Source organism: Acipenser ruthenus, chromosome 28 (genome assembly GCF_902713425.1).
Source record: "Acipenser ruthenus chromosome 28, fAciRut3.2 maternal haplotype, whole genome shotgun sequence".
Lineage (NCBI taxonomy): Eukaryota > Metazoa > Chordata > Actinopteri > Acipenseriformes > Acipenseridae > Acipenser > Acipenser ruthenus.
The window spans coordinates 9,375,477-9,394,160 of record NC_081216.1 but is presented as its reverse complement, the minus strand read 5'-3'; the positions used below and the strand labels follow the sequence as shown (position 1 = coordinate 9,394,160).

At 44.4% G+C, this 18,684-nt stretch overlaps 2 protein-coding genes across 5 annotated transcripts in view; one reads left to right on the top strand and one right to left on the bottom strand.

The window, feature by feature from the left end:
- Nucleotides 1–6,563, top strand: part of LOC117435054 (1-phosphatidylinositol 4,5-bisphosphate phosphodiesterase delta-3-A) — a 44,065-nt gene extending 37,502 nt beyond the window's left edge. The window contains exons 10-15 of one of the 2 annotated variants that reach the window (XM_059002801.1): nt 968–1,121; nt 1,263–1,379; nt 2,980–3,158; nt 3,707–3,842; nt 4,205–4,354; nt 4,889–6,563. In XM_059002801.1, the coding sequence (XP_058858784.1) occupies nt 968–1,121; nt 1,263–1,379; nt 2,980–3,158; nt 3,707–3,842; nt 4,205–4,354; nt 4,889–4,995 (843 nt within the window). In that variant the 3' untranslated portion in view covers nt 4,996–6,563. Of the gene's footprint in view, nt 1–967; nt 1,122–1,262; nt 1,380–2,979; nt 3,268–3,706; nt 3,843–4,204; nt 4,355–4,888 lie in introns of those variants that run through there. The other variant, XM_059002802.1, reaches the window with a different exon arrangement.
- A 2,474-nt stretch (nt 6,564–9,037) lies between these two features.
- Nucleotides 9,038–18,633, bottom strand: LOC117435055 (uncharacterized). 3 transcript variants are annotated; one of them, XM_059002803.1, is made up of 4 exons: nt 12,394–18,633; nt 12,060–12,126; nt 11,807–11,822; nt 9,038–9,801 (listed from the first exon to the last, which is right to left on the bottom strand). In XM_059002803.1, exons 1-4 carry the CDS (start codon nt 12,944–12,946, stop codon nt 9,796–9,798), a joined length of 642 nt encoding a protein of 213 aa, XP_058858786.1. In that variant the 5' UTR covers nt 12,947–18,633; the 3' UTR covers nt 9,038–9,795. The 3 variants fall into 2 exon arrangements, 1 of the variants encoding a protein (XP_058858786.1); XR_009309164.1 differs by having other exon boundaries at nt 12,786–18,633.
- Nucleotides 18,634–18,684: the final 51 nt, after the last annotated feature.

Here is an 18,684-nt window from a genome sequence, read left to right as displayed (position 1 = left end):
CAATGTGCAGTTTTGAAAGAAACACAAAGATTTTCATTAAAAAAAAAGGTTAAAGAAAGCTGTCCTTACTTGAACTTCCTGGGTCACTTCCCCTCAGCAGTGTCTTTTGGGTCAAAGCATGCTACTGGCTGAAAGCATGTCAGTCAATAGGGGAAGTAGTTGGCTTAATTAGCAAAGGAGATGGTGCTCTGTGTGTGTGTTTGTGTGTGTGATGGTGTTCTCTGTGTGTGTGTGTGTGTGTGATGGTGTTCTGTGTGTGTGTGTGTGTGATGGTGTTCTGTGTGTGTGCGTGTGTGTGTGTGTGTGTGATGGTGTTCTCTGTGTGAGTGTGTGTGTGTGATGGTGTTCTCTGTGTGTGTGTGTGTGTGATGGTGTTCTGTGTGTGTGATGGTTTTCTGTATGTGTGTGTGTGTGTGATGGTGTTCTCTGTGTGTGATGGTGTTCTGTGTCTGTGCGTGTGTGTGTGTGATGGTGTTCTGTCTGTGTGTGTGTGATGGTGTTCTCTGTCTGTGTGTGTCTGTGTGTGTGATGGTGTTCTGTGTGAGTGTGTCTGTGTGTGATGGTGTTCTCTGTCTGTGTGTGTGTCTGTGTGTGTGGTGGTGTTCTGTGTGTGTGTGTGTGTGATGGTGTTCTCTGTGTGTGTGTCTGTGTGTGTGATGGTGTTCTGTGTGAGTGTGTGTGTGTGATGGTGTTCTCTGTCTGTGTGTGTGGTGGTGTTCTGTGTGTGTGTGTGTGTGATGGTGTTCTCTGTGTGTGTGTCTGTGTGTGTGATGGTGTTCTGTGTGAGTGTGTGTGTGTGATGGTGTTCTCTGTCTGTGTGTGTGATGGTGTTCTGTGTGAGTGTGTGTGTGTGTGATGGTGTTCTCTGTCTGTGTGTGTGTCTGTGTGTGTGGTGGTGTTCTGTGTGTGTGTGTGTGTGATGGTGTTCTCTGTCTGTATTAATGGTGTCTCTCTCTCTCTCTCTCAGAGCTGCTCGTCGAGCTTTGCTCCAGAACTCTCTGATCTCGTTTTGTTGTGCCGCAGTGTGCGTTTCCGTGGCTTCGACCACGCCTCCCAGCAGCCAGCCAATGAGATGTCATCATTCTCTGAGGGCAAAGCACGCCGCCTCATCCGAGACTTTGGTACGAGGGGGGAGGGGGGCTGGCAGACTTGTTCTCAAGAGTGGGTGTGTATAGAAGAGCATGGCAGTGATTGAATGGGGGAGGAGACAGTGATGAATATAATTCACTGCTATTCTCTCTCTCTCCCTCTCTCCCTCTCAGGAAACTCATTTGTTCGTCACAACGCTCGGCAGCTGAGCCGGATCTACCCCTCGGGTCTGCGCGCTCACTCCTCCAACTACAGCCCCCAGGAGATGTGGAACGCAGGCTGTCAGATCGGTCAGTACAGCCGAACGCACTACACGCCCCGAACGTGTCTGTGTGACTGTGTGTCTGTGTGACAGTGTGACAGTGTGACTGTGTGTCTGTGTGACTGTGGTCTGTCTGTGTGACAGTGTGACTGTGTTACTGTGTGACTGTGGTCCGTCTGTGTGACAATGTGACTGTGTTACTGTGGTCTGTCTGTGTGACAATGTGACTGTGTGACGGTTTGACTGTGGTCTGTCTGTGTGACGGTGTGACTGTGTTACTGTGTGACAGTGTGACTGTGGTCTGTCTGTGTGACTGTGTTACTGTGTGACTGTGGTCCGTCTGTGTGACAATGTGACTGTGGTCTGTCTGTGTGACAATGTGACTGTGTGACGGTTTGACTGTGGTCTGTCTGTGTGACGGTGTGACTGTGTGACAGTGTTACTGTGGTCTGTCTGTGTGACGGTGTGACTGTGGTCTGTCTGTGACAGTGTGACTGTGTGACAGTGTGACTGTGGTCTGTCTGTGATGGTGTGACTGTGTGACAGTGGTCTGTCTGTGTGATGGTGTGACTGTGTTACTATGTGACTGTGGTCTGTCTGTGTGACTGTGGTCTGACGGTGTGGCTGTGGTCTGACTGTGTGACAGTGTGACTGTGGTCTGTCTGTGTGATGGTGTGACTGTGGTCTGACTGTGTGAGTGTGTCTGTGTGACAGTGTGACTGTGGTCTGTCTGTTTGACGGTGTGTCTGTGATGGTGTGACTGTGACATTGTGACTGTGGTCTGTCTGTGTGATGGTGTGACTGTGGTCTGTCTGTGTGACAGTGTGACTGTGGTCTGACTGTGTGACGGTGTGTCTGTCTGTGTGACGGTGTGACTGTGGTCTGACTGTGTGACGGTGTGACTGTGTGACGGTGTGACTGTGGTATGACTGTGACGGTGGTCTGTCTGTGTGACGGTGTGACTGTGTGACGGTGGACTGTCTGTGTGACGGTGTGACTGTGGTCTGTGTGTGTGATGGTGGTCTGTCTGTGTGACGGTGTGACTGTGGTCTGACTGTGTGACGGTGTGACTGTGAAAGTGTGACGGTGGTCTGTCTGTGTGACGGTGTGACAGTGTGACTGTGGTCTGTCTGTGTGACGGTGTGACTGTGGTCTGACTGTGTGACGGTGGTCTGTCTGTGTGACGGTGTGACTGTGGTCTGACTGTTTGACGGTGTGACTGTGTGACAGTGTGACTGTGGTCTGTCTGTGTGACTGTGGTCTGTCTGTGTGATGGTGTGACTGTGTGACAGTGTGACTGTGGTCTGTCTGTGTGACGGTGTGACTGTGGTCTGACTGTGTGACGGTGTGTCTGTCTGTGTGACGGTGTGACTGTGGTCTGACGGTGTGACTGTGAGACAGTGTGACTGTGGTCTATCTGTGTGACGGTGTGACTGTGGTCTGTCTGTGTGATGGTGTGGCTGTGGTATGTCTGTGTGACAGTGTGATGGTGGTCTGTCTGTGTGACGGTGTAACTGTGGTCTGAATGTTTGACGGTGTGACTGTGTGACAGTGTGAATGTGGTCTGTCTGTGTGGCGGTGTGACTGGTTGGGGAGGTCTGTGGTCATATGGTTCATGTCCTCCGCAGTGGCACTCAATTTCCAGACCCCCGGAGAGGCGATGGCCCTGAATCAGGGGCGCTTCCTGCAGAACGGACGCTGCGGCTACACCCTGAAACCAGCCTTCCTGCGCAGCGCCGACTCCATTTTCGACCCTGAGCATCCCACCCGTGGACAGGGCTACCAAGCCAAGACCCTGACCATCACGGTAACAGCGCTGCAGGTCAAAGGTTCAAATCAGAGGTGCCAAGATGTGGAAGCTTCGGTTACGCTCCTTTAAAGGGCCAGGAGTTAGAATGTTGCAAGAGGGAACACAGGTGACTTTAAAGAAGCCCTTGTTAGCACTCCTTTAATGAGAGGCCAGTCCCATCGATTCCTGTGCAAATGTCCTGTCAAATGGGCTTTGATAGGACAAGACAATTCAGCTTTTCAAAAGCAGTTACAGCCAACACAACGGTAACAAATACAACCCGAAGGTCTCTCAGGCTGTGACAGTAACCCCCCTTCTCACTCTCACCTCTCCTCCCTATTCAGGTGAATTGTGTCTGTCATGCTGTGATGACAGGTATCTACATGTCCTGCCTTCCCAGTAATATCTGTTCCCATTTCTCCCTCCCTCTCTCTTCCTTTCCCCCTCTCTGTCATCGCTCAGTGAGCCCTCTCCCCTCTCTCTCTCTTCAGTCAGTAAGTAAGTCCTCTACTCCCCCCTTCTCTCTCCTCAGTCAGTAAGCCCTCTACTCCCCCTTCTTTCTCCAGGTAATCTCAGCCCAGCAGCTGCCCAAGCTGAATCCGGAGAGGCCGAACTCCATCGTGGACCCACTGGTGAGGGTGGAGCTGCACGGGTTGCCCGCCGACAACGCCCGCGCTGAGACCCCCCACATCAACAACAATGGTGCAGTCCCCCCACACACACACACACTGAGACACACACACAATCAGACACACACACACACACACACACACACAGTGTTCTCAGCACGGATCAAGACAGATTTACTCTCAAACTGTACAGCCATGCAGCAGGCACAGTGTTGAGATTGTAATGACAAAATCATTGTATGAAATTCCAACCATAAAATAAAAAGTGTTTCAATGCGATGGATTTTACATTATCTTGTGTTACAAGTATAAAAGTATAGGCTAATATCCGACCTGCAGACAGAGTCACAAGTTAAAAGGAAAGTGACTCTTCTCTCTTCTCTGTGAGTGGCTGTGATCCTGCTCTCTGATCTCTAACCCCCTCTCTGTGCGCAGGGTTCAACCCACAGTGGAACCACACCCTGGTGTTCGACGTGGGGGTCCCGGAGCTGGCGCTGGTCCGGTTTGTAGTGGAGGACCACGACACCACCTCCAGCAATGACTTCGTGGGACAGTTCACCCTGCCCTTCACCAGCCTGCGCCAAGGTACCCCACCACACTGCACCCCACAACTCTGCACTGCACCCCACAACTCTCTACCATACCCCCCAACTCTGCGCTGCACCCCACAACTCTGCACTGCTCCCCACAACTCTCTACCATACCCCACAACTCTGCGCTGCACCCCACAACTCTGCACTGCTCCCCACAACTCTCTACCATACCCCACAACTCTGCACTGCACCCCACAACTCTCTACCATACCCCACAACTCTGCCCTGCACCCTACAGACACAGAGCAAGTGGCTTTTCTGCCTGTCACCTGTGCCTGGTACCCGACCACTCTGCACTACCACACTGCCTGCCCTTTCAGCCACTACTCCCACTCACTGCGCTGTCTCATTGATCTGTATTGAATGCTGTCTCGTTGATCTGTATTGAATGCTGTCTTGTTGATCTGTATTGAATGCTGTCTCATTGATCTTTATTGAATCCTGTCTCATTGTTCTGTATTGAATGCTGTGTCATTGTTGTGTATTGCACTGTATTGAATGCTGTCTCATTATATTGTATTTCCAGGGTACCGGCACATTCACCTGCTCTCTGCGGATGGTGTCCCCATCTCCCCAGCGTCTCTCTTTGTGCACATCAAGGTGTCAGAGCTGTCCAGGAGCCAGTCTGTCTGAGCCCCCCGGAGTGAGGCCCCCAGTGTGGGGGTCCTTCTGGAGCTCAGGAGCAGAGGGGCTCTCGCTGTGCCTCAGACCTGTGCAGTGCTGGCAGAGAGCTGCCGGCTCAACATTAACTCACAGTTTAGCAAGGGAGGCTGTCCTAAAAAGGGCCCCCTTTTTTATTTGCTACACGTTTTTAAATGATGCGTTAATTTTATTGAATATGTTTTAATGTAGTAGTTAAGCAGCCCTGTTTGTTTTTCCAATAGGAAGCGGCCCTTTTTAGAGTGTGCCCTGGTTAGTATTTCCTTCCGATACTGGAGCGAGGCTGGACCGTCTCCAGCACAGCCTAGGAGAGGGAAGGTACTGTGTAAAACACCAGGGCATCGATTCTGAACACCAGGGCATCGATTCAGAGCACCAGGGCATCGATTCAGAGCACCAGGGCATCGATTCAGAGCACCAGGGCATCGATTCAGAACACCAGGGCTCCAAAGACAGGCTGCTTTCACTTACTCACATGCCGTAGCCTGTATGGTTGCCATCAATAGCAAGTTATTCTTTTGTGCAACTTTAGCGCTGGCCCCCTTCTCGATTGCGAAGAAAATGTTGTGCCTCTCAGCTGTGGGTCGCGTGGTCTTATTGGAAGTGATTGGGCACCAGAAGCAACGACACCTGTTACTTCCACAGCAGAGCACCACAAGATCTTCAGCACAGGGACGGGGGGCAGTGCTGATAGGAAGCGGATTCTAAAGCCCCAGTCAGCGGTCCTTTACAAAGGATGGCGTGATCTCTCTCGTTCTACACACTGAGCATCTAATAGACTGGAAGGCTGCTGACCATAGGGACGGTTTAAATGCGGTGTTTATTGGACATGTATTTATTAGCACTCTGTAATCATTGCATTATATATATTATTTTAGTTTCGATTGAGGTTCCGCAGACTAAAGGAGCTTTGTAGTTTTGTATAGAAATATTTTAACATTTATTTTGCAATATCTGTAATTTCGTTTGTTTTTATTAAAGAACACACAGTGTTAGCCTCATTGGAATCGGAATAATATTACACTGAGCGCATTGCCAATAATAATGCTCCTTTGAAGAGCTTTTGTGGTTTCCTTTAATAAGAAACCCGTTGACTTGTTTCCTGAAGCATATGAGCAAGAATAGGTTTTGATTGAACCCATCATCGAGGACCCCTGTATAATTGAGTTCCCTTGTGTTTTGTTTATCTGTGGGTAGACCTGCACATTCCAGGCATGTGGTTTTTCCTGTCCTTTCATTTTTCTATCACTCTTGGTTATTAACTTCTTAATTAAAATAACACATTCTTGGATGAAATTAATTTTGGGCAGCCTACTCATAAAACAAAACAAAAGACATTTTTAGTAATTCAGAATCAGAAAAAAAAGGTTTTCCTGAAGCCTCAATGGTAGCTGTATTTCAGTCCCAGCTCTGGTGTACCTGGAGGGGGGCGTGCATCAGGCAGCTTGTGAATATGTGTGTCATTCACCCGTATGAGCAGTAACTTCAGTTCTAGTATATCTGTGCCATGAAAGCAATGAAATAAAATATATATGAACAAACCGGAAGTCCCCTGCAGTGCCAGTGTGATCTTTTTCATGAATAACATGCTATTTTTATAAGTGAGCAGAGATGAAGGGTCTGTCTGTGCTGCTGTAATAAATCACCCATGCTGCACAGTCAGTACAAACCCTGTGCTGTGTCTGGATAGTTAAGAACAGCAAACTGAACTCAACCACAGAGACACACATCACCATATAGAGAACACCAACGGAGAAGCACCTCAGCCTCTGTCTCCAAGCCCATCTGAATCGCAGCACGCATTCACCTTCCACCACGGGGGTCTCGTCACTTCAGATTACACATACTTTAACCCCTGAAGCACGTGAGGAATTGAGCGCTTCAAAAGGTTTCTTCTTCAAATATATTTGAGAGCGACTCGAGCATCACGAGGAGGAAGCGGACCATTCGAATGACCGGATGCACCCTGTCAGCACATTTCAAACCCTGTTGATTCGTGCACCTCATTGCAAAAATAGGGAAGTCTGCATCCCTTTTATTTGTGGGATACGTCTGTCCCATGTATCTTAAAGGTTTAATACATTTCCTCCAGCACTGGAAATGTAGAGCTCTGATCTATCTATCTATCTATCTATCGCTCTGATCTATCTATCTATCTATCTATCTATCTATCTATCTATCTATCTATCTATCTATCTATCTATCTATCTATCTATCTATCTATCTATCTATCTATCTATCTATCTATCTATCTATCTATCTATCTATCTATCTATCTATCTATCTATCATCATTCATTAGGTTATATAGTACCCTAATTTCAGTAATGATTACAGCAATAATCATTTTTATTTTACTTGCATCTTTACGGTGCCACAACAGTAAAATTACTTTTCCTAAATAGAAGCAGCATATTTATCATACTGCCAAAGGTCAGGGCTGCAGCATTGCTTCACCCTCTGGGATTTGAAACAGAATAAATCTCTTCTCTCTTCTCACATGAAAACCTTCCATTTCACAACTAGCATGCTTAAATCAATCCACTGTCCAGTGTGTACCTGCAGCATGTCTCTGTACTGCAGAGAGAGGGAGAGAAACAGACACAGAGGAATGAAAGGCAGAGGTCAGGGGGGCTGAGCCTGTGCAGCTGGTCTCACACTACCCTGCTCAGCACTAACCTCAGAGTCAGTCCTGTGGCGTTCGGGTGCAGTATGTGAGTTACATTGTCTGTATCGTACTCACTGAGTTTATTAAACACACCTGCCCTGGCTGGAACCACACAGACGCTGGGAATGGGAGAATACGCACACAGCTCCGTAAACTGGGGGCAACGAAATAGGAAATGCATGTCTCCAAAATCAATCGGCATCTGAAACGTTTCAGTGATATGAAGCTAGCCCTCTGCAACATGTCCTCTGCGCGGTCCACCCAGCCAGCTGCTTCCCCCAATGACCCCCAAGCTTTGACCCTGCTGGGAAACAACAGGAAGTGCAGATGTGAAATCGGGATGCAAACTGACAGCTTTCTTTACCCTTGCAAGGTGCAGAGATCAAGTATGTGGTTCTTTCAAAACCGCAAGGCAGGGAAGAAATCTGGAAATATTTTAACCACGCAATGTTCCGTCTGTCAGGACAAGCACTTCCCATTAGTCAATCACATGAAATGCTCAGTGATTAAGAAACAAACCCGTTCAACACTAAAATGAATACTTTTCAGTAACTATCCCCTGAAATAAAATCAAATTCCAGCGAGACCTCAAAACAAGACCAAGCTTTCTTTCCACGGCTGCAGATCACTATTTAGGAGCTATTCCTGGCAAACAGGCTAATTATTGGAAACTTGGCTAATTAAAATAAAATAGAACTAAGTTATTCCTGGCAAATATAAATAGCAGCAGCTTACTGGCAACAGGCCTCTTTAATGCAGCAGGTTTGCAGGGGGTGAAGGGCTGTCCTGACCTCGCTGGGGATTGAAGATCAATCTCAGAGTTACTCCACACTGCAATTCAGTGAAAGCGAGTCCACAAGCAGACGGGACTGGGAGTGCAGTTACATTATCCACATGAAACATGAATACAAGACACGCATTTACATGAAGCATAGCCAGAGCGCATGAACAAGCTACATATCCGGTGAGAAGTAACTGAAAAGTTACATTACCTCACGCTATTGAAAAGCTTTTAGTAAACTTACTATTTGGAGACAAGTTGAAGGTTTAATATTGTGAATTATCTTTGATAGGTCGACCATGTTTAAAATTTATTTCTGACTTTAACATTTCTGTTCTTTTCGATTTTTGAAGTCAATAAACAGCTGCTATTAATTGAACGTGCAGGTGTGTTCAGTAAGTTATCGATCTCTTCGAATATTTCAGATATTGTTCCACAGCTAGATGGCGCTGGCTCTCACGTGTAGAAAGTCCCTTTTTGGCTGATCCTGCCTCGATATATAGCAGCCAACTAGAACCGATGAGCAGCCCCTGAACTCAAGCGAAAGCACTTTAACACAGACTTAGCAAAAGTAAAGAAAACACTGTATTTCAGTTCTGTGATTGCATTTAGAAAAATTTACCATGATTACAAGCACCATAAAAAACAGGACAGTAAAAACTCCGAGCGAGGTAACACTGTCTCTAGTGGTGAGTTGCGGAACTGCAGGCATTGGCACAGCTGCGATAGGCAAGCCGAGATGATCCAAGTTATAATTATGTCATCGAGAAGCAACAGCCTGACCCAACAGCGCCCTCTGCTGACACAAGCAATTACAACACATTTGGATGATCCCGATTGATACAAATAAAAATAAAAAAAATTAATAAACAATGAAATGAAAATAAATTAAATTAATACCTAGGTTCTATGGCTTTAGCATGAAAACGGTAACAGTTTTAGTACAGAAGAACATTTTTGTATAGTGTCAATGATGGACATGACCATTTTATATATAAAAAAAAAGAAGAGAAAAATGGAGGCGCCGGTATGTTAGTAACATACATTCCTGCCATGGCTGTAAATCTAGACTCAGAGCTGTGGGTAACACAGAACAGTGAATCAACATGACCAGCACCCACACCACTCGCGCCTCCCCGTGCTGGAGCTTGGGTAAGCGGCTTTGAATCGTTCATGAACCGGCACTCTATCCTCAGCTGGGAATGCGTATGAAGCACCGAGGTGTCGGTCACACACCGCCGGTCTGGTCCTCAGAATCACAGACTCTCCTGCAGTGCTGCAACCCAGCCTTTTCCAGATCGGTCTTTTCCTTCGGTTCCCTTTATCTAAAGCTGAAGGAACACAAAACCACTTTTTCAATAACAGCGGCTTGAAACTTGCTTCCAGGAGACTCCCCGGTGTGCCGGCCAGCAGTTACTTGCAGTTGCTGCCTTCAGCCCCGTCTCAGCAGATGCTTTCATACAAAGCGACTTACAAAATGAATAATAATAATAATAATAATAATAATAATAATAATATATTCCAGCATGGTGTTCGTCCCAGTACTACTTTTCATATCATGCGTGGAAAAAAAAGTTTGTGCGAAATAAGTGAACAAAACTACGAGAAGAAGCTATGCACAGGTATTACTGGAAACAGGGAAAGTTTGGGGAATTCTGCATGGGTCGGGAATTTAGGGAACTTTCATTTATAGGTTATTATAAACTTGAATGAAGATAACAAATATCCGCACACTAAATAAGGTCCAAAATAAATCATTTTCTTTTTCAAGACATCACGCCAACAGGGCAGAAACATTGATCTGATCCTGCTGGCATGGTGTTTTGAAAAAGAAAACGATTTATTTTGGAGCTTATGTAGTGTGCGTGCATTCTATATCTCTATTCTTGTTTGGACTACTTTGTACTCTGCACCTTTTTGATTCATGGATGTGCATATAAATAACTTTGATTCCTTATTATAAACTTAAAAATATATTTTCATCAGTTAACAACATTTTACCAATTTAAGGTCACAGAGAACAGCGCACCTGCCAGGTAGCATTTCAAAAGGCTGATGGAATGACAATAGACAGGTCTAATGACAGCCAAACACATTGTGGACTGGTAAATAAAAAATTCAAGTAGAATACCATGCTGTGTATAATCAAGATACATGTGTTTTCTATGTGGCTCCAGGGCTTCTAGGTATAGAAAAGATCTGTACTGTGAAATCTGCTACCTATAGTAAACTCATGAACACGTTGCATCAGAATCTGACCGCACAGTACCTGTGCTAAAGAAATCACCCATTAGTCTCTGTTGTGCTACCAAGATATGCAAAAATAAGCATGACATTAAAAACATGCTGCTTCCTTAAAAATGACTTACATTTTCAAGAATTTGACTAAAATACTTATGCTATTAGGTAATACACTCTTCCATGAATTATTATTATTATTATTATTATTATTATTATTTATTTATTTATTTCTTAGCAGACGCCCTTATCCAGGGCGACTTACAGTCGTAAACAAAAATACATTTCAAGAATCACAGTACAAGGAGGAGCGGAGAGGTCGAGTGGGGGTGTAGGAGAGATGAGGGTCTGGAGGTAGCTGGGTGCAGTCTGGTCAAGGCATCGGTAGGCGAGTACAAGAGTAGTTTTAACACATTACTGAGTATGATTAGGGACAACACATATTGTGTGTTAATTCTAACACACTGTGTTGAAATATTAGGTGAAAATACAGAACAGTGCGCTATCCAACACAGACTGTGCAACAAAATAATACAAAATGTGTCGACCGTTATCAATCTCAGTAATGTGTTAAAAACAACACACTACTCCTAAGTGTATTAGCTCTGTTACTTGTAATCCAGTCATTATTTGCTAATACCTAATTTTAAAAATGAATTATTTATATGTACATAATGTAGAAGTGTTTAAAGCCATCTCTATTTCAAACCAGTTTTTACTCCCACCAGGAACTGAACCTGGATCTTCCACCCAAAGGGCCAATGTGTTCACCAGTTACACCACAGAAGTGCTATGGTTTGAACTAAGAGCACAAGCTTAAATATTTTCAAAATTTCTCCTCTGCTTTACAAGGGCTTAATAATAATAATAATAATAATAATAATAATAATAATAATAATAATAATAATAATAATAATAATAATTGATAGCTCTGACAGGACATCACCACAGCCAGACTATATGGGGGAGTAGGATATAAATGTGCAGTGGTGCAGTCACATGCAGTTTGTGCTGATAAATATTGAAGGACTGATTTTATGGGTAATGCCACTCTGCACTCATAGGTACAGAGTAAAACTACTTACCACAATAACTTACCATTTTACACTGAATACTGTACAAGCAAAAAAAAAAAACAACACAGAATTATTCAAAGTATTAATTTGAAATGTCACAGTATCAATTCTCCAGCACGTGTTCATGTACAGTAATGTATGTATTCTATGGTAACATGTAATGTGATGCCTGAACATTTGTAATTAAAGAGAAAGTCTATACATACACTGGCCATTACTCCATTAATATTAAGCATGTTCTATTGTTTCCAAACAAAAACTTACTTAGCACTTACTTAGACTCAATCTGTTCATCTTCAGTCAGGAGTTCTTGGTCGCTCAGTTCAGCACCAGTCATCAGAGCTGAAAAACAACAGCAATTGGTACCTTGCATGGTAACTGGACCACATATCATTTATATCAACTGACTGTTTTCCTCCATATATAATAATGCCAGTATTTGATATGCGTATATTAAAACATTCATTATATAGCACCCAAGTTCAAATCACACAATAAGTTATAAAAATGCTTTTTGTAATAGATAATGAAATTAGCACTGAAAGGCAGACCTAAAAAGTAGTTATAATGTGAAGATCATTATTTTTATTAGAACAAATTAGAACTTACATGGTTGAACCTTCTGGGGCAATACCAACTTATGGATTACTTTGGCAAGGGCCTGAGGGGGAGGCATCTTTCCAACCAACAGTGAAGGAAGGGATGATGCTGTCGGCTGCGGCTTACTGGTCGATGGCTGGGGACTCTTATCCTTCACAATCTTCAGCTTGATAGCTTCTGTTCCCTCTGGAAAAAGCTCAATGTACTCCTTGAAGGACAGCTTGTTAGCGTTGTGGTTCTTAGAGTCCCTTGAGCCTGAGGCTGTGTCCTTATCCATCGCAGCCACAAGAAACCCAGCATATCCCAAGACGTTCTCGGCAACCCACTTAAATACCTGCCCCCTGAAAACACCAAACTGAAGTTCATATTGTCCCAAAACATGCACTTTGTTGTCTGGGTACCTGCCATCATGCAAAACCGCACTGCTAGCTGAGCTCAAAACTTTCTCTGGTGAAGTGGCCCTGGACCATGGGCTCCTGCAGTTTTCCTCCTTCACTTTGAAGGCAGCCGAGGTATCAGTCAGGTTGAGCCTGCCATCAGCCTTTCTAAACAAGGGTTCCATCTGAACCTGAAAAGGAGCATTTGTAACAGAATAGCAAGTTTGCAGTTAAACAAAAGACTTCAATTAAACAAATAGTCTAAAACACAAAATAGTCACAATGGCCAAATAAAAGGTTTCTACACAAAACAAGAAATCAAAAAGGTGTTCAATGGTTGAAAACAAATAAACACGACTATACAATGGCAAAAGGGATTTACTGTTGAAAAAAGAGAGATTATTAAAAAAAAAAAAAAAAAAAAAAGCATGGAGTAGCCATGTTCACATTTTTTAAGTATTGCTTTCAAACAAGATCATTTTTCAATGAAAACTAAATTAAACTTAAAAACCTAAAGTTAAATACAGTACTATAACCTTCATGGATACATAATTAAAAACAAATGATAGAAACACACAATGTATCCGATACTATCAATGTACAATGCTCTATTATGGTTCAATAATGCAGTACCACCATGATAATACGATTGTGGTATCCTGGTATCTACAGTATAATGCAACACTACACCACGGTACTATATGGTACTATTTATTTTACCATGGTACGATTTCTGTTGTCCCGGATACATGTATTACAGTACCATTATAACGGACAAATGTATTAAATATAATTGCTCTTTGGATAAAACAGTCCCTCAAACAAGTTTCTAGCTGTCGTAAATATTACAATTTTAACTGACACCTATTGTAAAAAAATGTCAATCGTGTATTTTTACTGATAATATTACAAAATATAGAGTTTACTATCCGCGAATTTCTACAGCTGACATTTGTAATACGGACATATATTATTGTCGTTTTTTAATTCTTGGTGACTATATGTACAGTACTAGTGACAATTCAAATAATACTGTAATAAAATTCTTACCTTCAGATGATTGTATTTCGAAATAAACCAAAAGACTTCAAGATTCAATAATCTCCCGTCGTTGAAAACGCGCAGGATTCTTGGTAGATCTACGAGATCTGATTGGATCATTGCGTCACTTCATTCTTGGTTGCTCTGCGAAATCTGATTGGCTCTTTCCTGGTCAATTCTTGGTAGCGATACGGGTTATGATTGGTCAAAACTACCAAAATATACCAAGATTGAACATCGACTTTTGGCTGGGTGGGAGCGCTAGTTTTGCCTTTAAGTGCGCTTGTCATGTGGATATCCCGCCTCACAAACTCTGTCAGTAAGCTACTGTACATACAGCTGTATGATCTTTACACTGCCGTGGAGAAAAGAAAACGTCACACTTTTCTGTTGCATTATTGACCTGCCTTCACTTTAAGGGCAGCAGTGTGAGTAGTGGTCAGGGCTCTGGGTTCAATCCCAGGTGGGGACGCTGCTGCTGTACCCTTGAGCAAGGTACTTTACCTAGATTGCTCCAGTAAAAAAAAACCCAACTCTATAAATGGGTAATTGTATGTAAAATAATGTATAAAAAATAATGTAATTGTATGTAAAAATAATGTTATATCTTGTAAGTCGCCCTGGATAAGGGCGTCTGCTAAGAAATAAATAATAATAATAATGCAGTAAGTAGACTGTGAGGTGTTCATGCATTATTTCATCGTAACAGTTTTTGAGTTATTTTAAATAAAAACATATAGTAACAACAAAAGAAATGTATTTTCTAGGTTTGATTTGCGTGTGTGAGTTTATTAAAACCTATGAAAGTGTGTCGTTAATTTTGTTTTAAAATTATGAACGCAACAATCAAACAGTAATCTGTTTTAGATTTCAAACGGTTTATTCTAGTGTCTCTTTAGCTGTATTTATTCAATAGTCGCATGTTTTGTTAATTGATATGGAAACCGCCTAGGCTTTAAGTGTTTATATTTCTCTGTGTTTAAAAGATACGCGTTCATCCTCTGTTACACCGCCGTGAATCTGATGGTGAAACAGAGCCAGATGATATGCAAACGGGATGCGACTCACAGTGACTGAGAAACCAGCAAGCGAAAAATCATCAAAGTAATAATAAAAATAATTCAACTCAGTCTCTCATAACATTGTTAAGTAAATCTAATGCCAATTATTTTCTTGGCACAGAATGATTAGTTCCAATAAACATGGTGAAATGGGCCCCACTCTCAGAATAGTCACGGTTTGGAAAGGCTGTCCCATTACTTTTGTATGTTTTGTTTTATTTATTGTTGCCAATCACTATTAAACCATTTTATTGACCAGTACTTGCAGCACACTAGTACCTTGTCTGTATATGATAGACAGCAAGTAGGACTTTGTTTCCAAATAATTTATATATTGATCTGTTAAGATGACAAATTGAGTTGACTGTTCTGAAATGAAAAGGATACGAGTTCAAATCATTTGTAACCAATGTTCTGGTTTTGAGTATGGTATATAACTGAACAGTACTTACAGCATACTAGTGACCTATAGTGTTTTATGCTAGACATGTCCAGCATCTTTTAAATAACTTACAATATGTGAAGCAAAACTGAGTTATGATTGTGTTCTAAACTTAAGAGTTGAAATCCTTTGAACTCAAAGTTTAAAAGTGTTTAGAGCATGTTTTTACTTTCTTCTGAAACAACGGAGTTACCCTGATCCAAGATCACTTATCTGTTCAATATTACAAAATGAAAATTCCCAAAGTTCCCGAATATTTCTGAAAATTCACAATATTCCCACAAAGGTCCATAAAAATGCCGGTGGAAATTTACCGCTCTCAAAATTCCCGGGAATTTTGCAACCCTAACTGGAAAGCAATACTAAATATTATAATTGTGTAAAACGTGACTTCAGTACTTCTCCAGCAAAATCTCATTCTACATGGTGCATGTTTGTTGTGTGCTAAACCCAAACACTGCACAAGGTATAGCAATCAAAACAACTGAACGTTTATTGTACGGATTTGTTTCAATATGGGGAAAAAAGTACTGTACCACAATCGTGACTTAAATGCAAATACTGAACAGCCTGACTGGAAGGAAACAAAAACGAACGACGCACACACACGCACACTCACGCACACACACGCACACTCAGGCTGGTGCAGAAGCCAGCAGGGCCGTCATTTCTAGTTTATTTGGGAACTGCAGAGGAACGTCGAAATGAACGCTGAATATATTCTGCATGTCTGTGTGCTGTGCGACCAGCCTTCAATCACTGTGAGGTCATAAATCATAAACCCTTCCTGTGTCCTTTATTGCAGTGTTTGCTCATCCACACGCACACATTTCTAGTATACCAAAGGAAATAACCACCCCGACCCCTCCTACACTCTCTTTGCTTTTCACCAATCTGAAGACGACAAGTTCAAAGCCAGGACATTTTAAACCTTTTTCTCTTGTTTGTAACTTAAGAGACAGAGCAGTGAAGTGAACACCTGCACTGATCACTGAGAAACATGCTGATCCGCGCATGGACCCCGACGGCTCTGTAGAGCAGCAAACACCTGCACTGATCACTGAGAAACACGCTGATCCACGCATGGACCCCAACGGCTCTGCAGAGCAGTGAAGTGAACACCTGCACTGATCACTGAGAAACATGCTGATCCACGCATGGACCCCGACGGCTCTGCAGAGCAACAAACACCTGCACTGATCACTGAGAAACATGCTGATCCACGCATGGACCCCAACGGCTCTGCAGAGCAGTGAACACCTGCACCGATCACTGAGAAACATGCTGATCCACGCATGGACCCCGACGGCTCTGCAGAGCAACGAACACCTGCACTGATCACTGAGAAACATGCTGATCCACGCATGGACCCCGACGGCTCTGCAGAGCAGTGAACACCTGCACTGATCACTGAGAAACATGCTGATCCACGCATGGACCCCGACGGCTCTGCAGAGCAACGAACACCTGCACTGATCACTGAGAAACATGCTGATCCACGCATGGACCCCGACTGCTCTGCAGAGCAGTGAACACCTGCACTGATCACGGAGAAACATGCTGATCCGCGCATGGACCCCGACGGCTCTGCAGAGCAACGAACACCTGCACTGATCACTGAGAAACATGCTGATCCACGCATGGACCCCGACGGCTCTGCAGAGCAGTGAACACCTGCACTGATCACTGAGAAACATGCTGATCCACGCATGGACCCCGACGGCTCTGCAGAGCAGTGAACACCTGCGCTGATCACTGAGAAACATGCTGATCCACGCATGGACCCCGACTGCTCTGCAGAGCAGTGAACACCTGCACTGATCACTGAGAAACATGCTGATCCACGCATGGACCCCGACGGCTCTGCAGAGCAGTGAACACCTGCACTGATCACCGAGAAACACGCTGATCCACGCATGGACCCCAACGGCTCTGCAGAGCAGTGAAGTGAACACCTGCACTGATCACTGAGAAACATGCTGATCCACGCATGGACCCCGACGGCTCTGCAGAGCAACGAACACCTGCACTGATCACTGAGAAACATGCTGATCCACGCATGGACCCCGACGGCTCTGCAGAGCAGTGAACACCTACACCGATCACTGAGAAACATGCTGATCCACGCATGGACCCCGACGGCTCTGCAGAGCAGTGAACACCTACACCGATCACTGAGAAACATGCTGATCCACGCATGGACCCCGACGGCTCTGCAGAGCAGTGAACACCTACACCGATCACTGAGAAACATGCTGATCCACGCATGGACCCCGACGGCTCTGCAGAGCAGTGAACACCTGCACTGATCACTGAGAAACATGCTGATCCACGCATGGACCCCGACGGCTCTGCAGAGCAGTGAACACCTGCACTGATCACTGAGAAACATGCTGATCCACGCATGGACCCCGACGGCTCTGCAGAGCAGTGAACACCTGCACTGATCACTGAGAAACATGCTGATCCATGCATGGACCCCAACGGCTCTGCAGAGCAGAGAACACCTGCACTGATCACTGAGAAACATGCTGATCCACGCATGGACCCCGACGGCTCTGCAGAGCAACAAACACCTGCACTGATCACTGAGAAACATGCTGATCCACACATGGACCCCGACGGCTCTGCAGAGCAGTGAACACCTGCACTGATCACTGAGAAACATGCTGATCCACGCATGGACCCCGACGGCTCTGCAGAGCAGTGAACACCTGCACTGATCACTGAGAAACATGCTGATCCACGCATGGACCCCGACTGCTCTGCAGAGCAGTGAACACCTGCACTGATCACTGAGAAACATGCTGATCCACGCATGGACCCCGACTGCTCTGCAGAGCAGTGAACACCTGCACTGATCACTGAGAAACATGCTGATCCACGCATGGACCCCAACGGCTCTGCAGAGCAACAAACACCTGCACTGATCACTGAGAAACATGCTGATCCATGCATGGACCCCGACGGCTCTGCAGAGCAGGCCACGGAAACGGGTGCCAACATCTCCTGGCTGGGGGTTATGATTTTTACATTCCCTGTATGAATTCACGAGGGACAGAGAGCATTCCCAGTATGAATTCACAAGGGACAGAGAGCATTCCCAGTATGAATCTACAGCATGACAGTGCATTCCCAGTATGAATCTACAGCATGACAGTGCATTCCCAGTATGAATCTACAGCGTGACAGAGCATTCCCAGTATGAATCTACAGCGTGACAGAGCATTCCCAGTATGAATCTACAGCATGACAGAGCATTCCCAGTATGAATCTACAGTGTGACAGAGCATTCCCAGTATGAATCTACAGTGTGACAGTGCATTCCCAGTATGAATCTACAGTGTGACAGTGCATTCCCAGTATGGCTCTCCGAGTT

Bases quoted from the DNA above. Each gene is read 5' to 3' on its own strand.
- LOC117435055 (XM_059002803.1), bottom strand. From the start codon at position 12,946: ATGGAACCCTTGTTTAGAAAGGCTGATGGCAGGCTCAACCTGACTGAT. The intron at 12,127-12,393 runs GTAAGTTCTAAT...GTTGTTTTTCAG, and splicing joins GCCCCAGAAGGTTCAACCAT to CTCTGATGACTGGTGCTGAA.